At 43.4% G+C, this 6,990-nt stretch overlaps 1 protein-coding gene across 1 annotated transcript; it reads right to left on the bottom strand.

The window, feature by feature from the left end:
• Nucleotides 1–1,867: 1,867 nt before the first annotated feature.
• On the bottom strand, nucleotides 1,868–4,311 carry LOC147609924 (F-box/kelch-repeat protein At2g44130-like). Its single transcript, XM_086787321.1, has one exon. It carries the CDS (start codon nucleotides 4,194–4,196, stop codon nucleotides 3,147–3,149), a length of 1,050 nt encoding a protein of 349 aa, XP_086643447.1. The 5' UTR covers nucleotides 4,197–4,311; the 3' UTR covers nucleotides 1,868–3,146.
• Between the last annotated feature and the right edge of the window lie 2,679 nt (nucleotides 4,312–6,990).

The following is a 6,990-nucleotide window of genomic DNA, read 5'->3' as shown; positions in this document are numbered from 1 at the left end:
TTCTACAAACTGGATTACTGGAGGTCACCTAACACCTTAAGGTTATGGGGTCTGGATGGCTAGACCAATTTGTGGAGCACCTCAGTCAAGCGCGCTTGCGCAGGAACACAACTGGGATGGGTGACCTCCCGAGAAGTGGGAGGATCCCCGTTTTAAACATTGGTATCAGAGCTAGCTTCCTTGACACTTGATTTAGTAGTCTGCCTCCCTCCTCACGACCCTATTTTTTTGTCTCCGATTGAGATACCCTCTTAGGAGAAGAAGGGTATATACTGTAGTGTACAGTATACAAAGTATACCACGTTTTGGGATCCACGACGGCACGATTCGGGTGCGTTTCAGTCACATTTTGGACACCGCAAGGTTTCTACAGATGTTCTGGAGAGAGCGTCATTTTGGATTGATTCTGTTCGATTTTAAGTGTTTGGGTTGTGCAGCGGCAAAGATTTGGTGTGTAGCAACACCTATAGTGTCTTCATCAACAACATCGACCATCATACTTTTGTGCCAATAACACTATATTCTCTACTCTGTGTTATTTTTCATACACTTTGCAGGTGATTCAGTCAGACAGTTACAGTCTATTTATTTTGTGTGAAGATGATGTCTTCAGAAAGCTAACACTATTACTTGTACAATATCTATTTGAATGTAATTCCTCACAAGGCTCAAAGTCTAGTTTGAGCCTCTCATAGTGATGGGAAATAGGCTTCACACATGATAAAATAGGAGACGGAATTTCCTTCATGTAACATAGACTATGAATTGCTCAAGTGTAAGTTTGGGCCTCAAGGAACATTGCCTTCACATAGACTATGAATAGCTCAAGTGTAATTTTGGACCTTAAGAAACATTGCCTTCACAAATGAGAGGCTCAAACTTTAGTTCGGACCTCAAGGGACTTGAGTTTTAGAATTGTGCTAAAATCGTGAATATTTTCAAATTTCCTAAATTGGTGTTTTAGTTACAAACCTAATAATTTCAAGTGTGTACAAATTCAAATTTTGGCCAGTTAAAACCATTTCATGCACTTAAGGTTTGGAAGGCTTGTTGGTGATGACATCGCTCGAGAGAACAATGCATTTAACCGACTAGGATTCTCCTACTAGAGAAAATTAGGGTCATCTCGCATGGCCAGCACACAAAGGAGTGTGTTTGCTTTGCATAAGCAACACTTTTTTAAATTGTCAACAAGTAGTGAGTAATCCATGGATAATCCTCTTAGTGGGGGAGAAGGGCACTTCCTCTCCAACACTATCTGGAGGGTTCATGGGCTTAGCCCAGGGACTCCTAGGATACTGTCATGAGTGTTAAAGAGAAGCTCTACAAGCTACCAAGGGATAGCCACCATCGAGCTCTAACAGAGAAGTGAGCACAAAAGACTTGAAAGTATAGGGCAACAAATAAGGGAGGAACCATTTTCAAGGGGAGCAATCCTCAACCCCCGGTACAACATAGTTTGATAATATGAAGGGTTTCTATAAAAGAACGGAGCAGTTTACTTCCCCACTTCTAGAGAACTAGAGATCAAGGAAAGCATGAGGGAAGCACAATCCCAACTTAAAAGGCTTGAACAAGAGAAGACCAGCTTAGATCTCCGTAGACAAATTGAATAAGCATTCCCTATATCATATACCTCACATACAGTCGCATGAAATGCAGAAACATCATCATCATCAATATGGCGGCCACCATCATCACATCCAACCACAATAACACGATTTCCGAGTGTGGCCACAAGAAGCTTGCAGCAGGGGCATGGTTTTGCTTACATCAACAGATAAAATAAACACATGCTCTTGGTGAGAACTTCAAACAAGCCTTCTGCAACATCTGAATCTTTCAGGCATCGTTACATCTAGAATCTTTGAAAAAGGGAAAAACTTTATGATAGAAAGAGAGCCAACAGGCTGGAAGTTGCAACTAAAATCCAAGCTGTATGATCTTCAAGGTTGTGAACACCATGCTGCTACAACGTAATACCATAGTGCAGAAAACCATATCATAGTGCAAAACTGCAACTCACCAGGGTTTACTGTAATGTCCTAAGAACAAAACACTAGATATCGATCAACATGGCCAGAGCAAGCTCTTGACTAGCGACATAAATGCATGTGAAACCATGGGGGAGAGGAATTGGCAGGATCCTCCAGGAAACTACCGTAGATTTGGTGTCTGGGATGACCAGAACAATTTGCTGGTTTTTATGGAGGAAGAAATTGGCTCTTGATTTCAAAGGAAATTTCATTACAGAGATCCATTCAATCTTCCCTTGTTGTTTCAGAGCTAGCGAATTGCCAGAATCCTGCATGGCAGCAAGAAGGGTTCCATCAGGCCTTGCTGCAACCTTGCTGCCATGTGTTACATGGACAAGCCGGTTCCTCATCTCCACGTCATCTTCCCATCTGTTCTTTACGGTATCCATGATATAGCAGAATCCAACGTGGTCCTGTCCCCTTACAAAAACCTTACTCCGGCATGTCAAGCAGAGATCGCAATAGAGAGCTTCCGGCATACCCTGACAGAATTCACTGGTCGTTGCCTATATCATATACCTCACATACAATTGCATGAAATGCAGAAACATCATCATCATCAACACGGCCGCCACGAGCATCACATCCGAACACAATAACGTGATTTTCCGAGTGTGGCCACGAGAAGCTTGCAGCAAGGGGGTATGGTTTTGCTTATATCAACACATAAAAGAAACACATGCTCTTGGTGAGACCTTCAAACAAGCCTTCTGCAACATCTGAATCTTTCAGGCATCATCACATCTGGAATCGTTGAAAAGGGGAAAAACCTTATGATAGCAAGATAGCCAACAGGCTGGAACTAAAATCCAAGCTTTAGGATCTTTAAAGTTGAGAAAGATAGCCAACAGGAATCCAAGCTGTATGATCTTTAAAGCCTTCTGCAGCATCTGGAATCTTTCAGGCATCATCACATCTGGAATCTTTGAAAAAGGGAATAACCTTATGATAGAAAAATAACCAACAGGATGGAACTAAAATCCAAGCTGTATGATCTTTAAAGTTGAGAACCCCATGCTGCTACAATGTAACACCATAGTGCAGAAAACCATATTGTAGTGAAAAACTGCAACTCACCGGGGTTCACTGTAATCTCTTAAAAACAAAACACTAGACATCGATCAACGTGGCCAGAGCAAGCTCTTGACTAGCGACAAAAATGCATGTGAGACCATGGAAGAGAGGGATTGGCCGGATCCTCCATGAAACTCCGTTAGAATTGGTGTCTGGGATGACCAGAACAATCTGCTTCTTTTTATGGAGGAGGGAGAAATTGGCTCTTGATTTCAAAGGAAATTTCATTACAGTGATCCATTCAATCTTTCCTACTCGTTGTTGTTTCAGAGCTTGCGAATCGCCAAAATCCTGCATGGTAGCAAGAAGGGTTCCATCAGGCCTCGCCACAACCTTGCTGCCGTGTGTTACATGGGCAAGCCTGCCCCTCATCTCCACATCCTCTTCCCATCTGTTCTTTGCGGGATCCAAGACATAGACACAATCCAACGAACCGTGGTCCTGCCCCCTTACAAAAACCTTACCCTGGCATGTAAAGCAGAGATCGCAATGGAGAAATTCGGGCAGACCCCCGACAGAATCCCACTGATCGTTGCCTACATTATATACCCCACATACAGTCGCATGAAATGCAGAAACATCATCATCATCAATATGGCGGCCGCGATCATGACATCCGACCACAATAACACGATTTCTGAGTGTGGCCACGAGAAGCTTGCAGCAAGGAGGTATTATGGATTTGCTTACCGGAGTCCACCGCCGCGTTAGAAGGCTGAACCTTCGTACATCGCTGCCGGCCGACAGGGCGAGGACAGCATTTCCGGCAGAAGCATAGATAAAGCTGGGCGGGAAGAGTTTCTGTCCGGCCTCTAGATCGCAGGAGAAGAGCAGGCGGGGAACAGAGGAGAGGTCTGCAATGTCAGAGTCGAGGCACTCGAATCGGTCGTGGATGCGCCGGACGACGAAGACGGAAGCGAACGGAAATCTCTGCCGTCGCTCGACATAGAAGCGATCGCTGGTGAGGGCAATCCTCCACAGCGAGCTCACCATCATCATGCGAGACAGCTCCTCCGCAGGTAGACGCAGCAGGCACTGAATGGCCAGGTCGTTTGGGATGCCTGGTATGAGCTGCGAGAACGCCATAGCCGTTTAGGATTAGGATTGGGGCAAGGCCTGTGTCATTAGGGTTTTGAGAGAGAGACTGGTGCTTTTCAAGCAACCAAAACTATTGGACCACTTAAATTCATACTTTTCTTCTTCTACTACTACTATATTTGGCTTCCGCCAGCCTCCGTACTGCCCTCTTGGTACTACAATATTGCCATGTGGCACGTGGCGAGAGAGGAGTTCTCATACCTGCCACGTGGTAGATATGAGATTAGTTTCCCGCATTGTTGCTCGAGCTGCTCCACATGGTAGCTCTCCCTCTCTCTTGCCGACATGCACCCCCAAGCCGTGCTCTCCTCCTGCCATGTGGTAGAAGAGAGCATGTGGCAAGAAAGAGCATGCAAGTCATGGACCCGCACGTAGAAACAATACTCAGCAATCACCTCAAAATAATATTTCAATTATTGTGAGCTTATATTCGAATGTGAGTGAATACACTCATATTCAAATGTGAGTGACTATATGTGTGAATACACTCATAGCGTGAGATGAGCTTATATTCGAATGTGAGTGACTATATGTGTGAATACACTCATAGCGTGAGATGTGTATATGTTTTGTTGGGATGAACACTACTATAAATATGCATGTGTGCATGTGTACATGTGTGCACATTCATGTGTGTAGGTTCACACATCTCTCTCTCTCTCTCTCTCTCTCTCTCTCTCTCGCTCTCTCGCACACACACACACACCCACACCCACACACAACACATGTATGCACCCGCACGTGCACCCTCTCACACACGCACACTCTGCAGGTATAGACCCTCGCGCTCAAGCAATGTGTGTGTGTGTGTGTGTGTGTGTGTGTGCGCAAGTGGATGTGTGTATATATATGTGCATGTGTGTGTCAATTGTGTGCATGCCAACTTTGTGTGTGTGCACGTGCATGCAAGTGTGCATCTTTATGTATCAATAACGGTGTGCACGTGTCTGTGTGAGTGCACCGTCATATAGTAAAGGCTTAATGAAGGCGGCTCATGCTACCCTCACGCTCAGACTGTGTGTGTTGACTGTATGTGTGCGCCTTTGTGTACACACATTTGCAATTATGTGTGTCGCCCCGTGTGTGTGTCCGTGCATGCACCGATGTGTATCCACATGTATGTCTCTATGTGCGTGTGCTAATGTGTGTGGATGCATGTATATGTGCGTGTGCACAACAAAGTGTGGGTGTGCATCTATGTGCTAATGTGTATGGATGCATGTATATGTATATATGTGCATGTGTGTGTGCATGTGGAAGTGTATACATGTGCACGAACACTTGTGTGTGCATGCATGCATGCACACGTGTGTGTGTGTGTGTGTGTGTGTGTGTTTGCATGCTCAAGTGTGTGCATGCACGTATGTGTGTGTGTGCAAGTCTATGCATGCAAGTATACAAGTGTGTGTATACGTGTGCACATCATGTACCTCAATATACGCATGTCTGTGGGTGTGTGTACACGCATATGCATGTATGTGTAAATTCTATGTGCACTTGTAAGTATGTGTGACTGTGCGTGCGTTAATGCTATGTGCTTATGTATGTGCACACACATGGAAGTGTATGTGTGTATATGTATGCATATGTGTGTCATGTGTGTGCACACCAACTCTGTGTGTGCACACACATGCGTGTGCACACACATATGTGTATATGTGTGTCTTTATGTGTCGATAATGTGTGCGTGCACATACGTGTGTGAGTGCACCTTTATGTAGTAAAGCCTTAATGAAGGCGGCTCTCATGTTAACCTCACGTGGAGACTGTGTGTATTGACTCTGTGTGTGCACGCATATAATTGTGTGTATTGACAAAAATCGCATGTACGTATGTTGTTATGTGAGTGAACTTTCTTGAGAATTTAATTATATTTATTCAATAAAAATTATAGTTAGAGATGAGAGTACATGAATATCTCTAAACAATTAGAGAAATATAGAGAAAATAAATTTATAATAAAAATAGCATATTTATGATAAAGATCCCCAAAAAGTAGGTCGATTTTTGCATACGATTGAATTTAGCGAAACAGCCCGCCCTGGTGAGTGCCCTGGTGAGTTGTAGACCAGGCCTATTCCCGTAATTTTAAGTACCAACTCGACTATATTCTAAAACGAAAAACCAGAGAGATACAATGGTTGCAAGTTGCAGGCTTGTACTTGTATACAAGGAGTCAAGATAGGCAGAGACATGCAAACGTCTACAGGGAGTGTTAATTCTCTTATTGTTTTCCTTATATGGTTTAATTATTTCATGAGTGAGTGAGAGAGAGAGAGAGAGAGAGAGAGAGCGAGAGAGATTAAACATGGTTTGTAAGAATTGTAGGTTCCTTGGATGAAGCTCTCTTTTCTTTCTATGTTCGCTTTTCTCCTTTGATGAGAAGATGTATGATTATATCAAATTACTTCATACCTAAATACTCATATGTGAGACTGCGGGTCTTGCATATGGGGGGGGCAGATTGGATCCAATGCTTTTGTCTTGTGTTCATAAATATTTTTTTCGTTTAAGTTTTCCATTTAATTCTTCTTCTAAGATTGATGTATTAACTTGTAGTTAACTTATTTAAAGTAATTTGTAAAATTTGTTGAAATCTTGTACTTGGAGAAAAGGTCCTGTAAAATATGTAGCACTCTGTGTGCGCTTGTGTGTGCATCAGCTTATGTGTATGCACGTGTATGTGTCTTGATTGTGCGCATACGCAAAAGAGTGTGTGTGCCTATGTGTGTGGATACATGCGTATATATACGTGCATGTGTGTGTATATACATGCGTATAT

Source organism: Cibotium barometz, chromosome 50 (assembly GCF_041138505.1).
Source record: "Cibotium barometz isolate CiBa-2024 chromosome 50, ASM4113850v1, whole genome shotgun sequence".
In the NCBI taxonomy this organism is placed as follows: Eukaryota; Viridiplantae; Streptophyta; class Polypodiopsida; order Cyatheales; family Cibotiaceae; genus Cibotium; species Cibotium barometz.
The sequence above is the reverse complement of the archived record's forward strand: the minus strand, read 5'-3'. Positions and strand labels throughout refer to the sequence as shown.

What these genes read in the sequence shown, in the direction of transcription:
- LOC147609924 (XM_086787321.1), bottom strand. Translation starts at nt 4,196, where the DNA reads ATGGCGTTCTCGCAGCTCATACCAGGCATCCCAAACGACCTGGCCATT.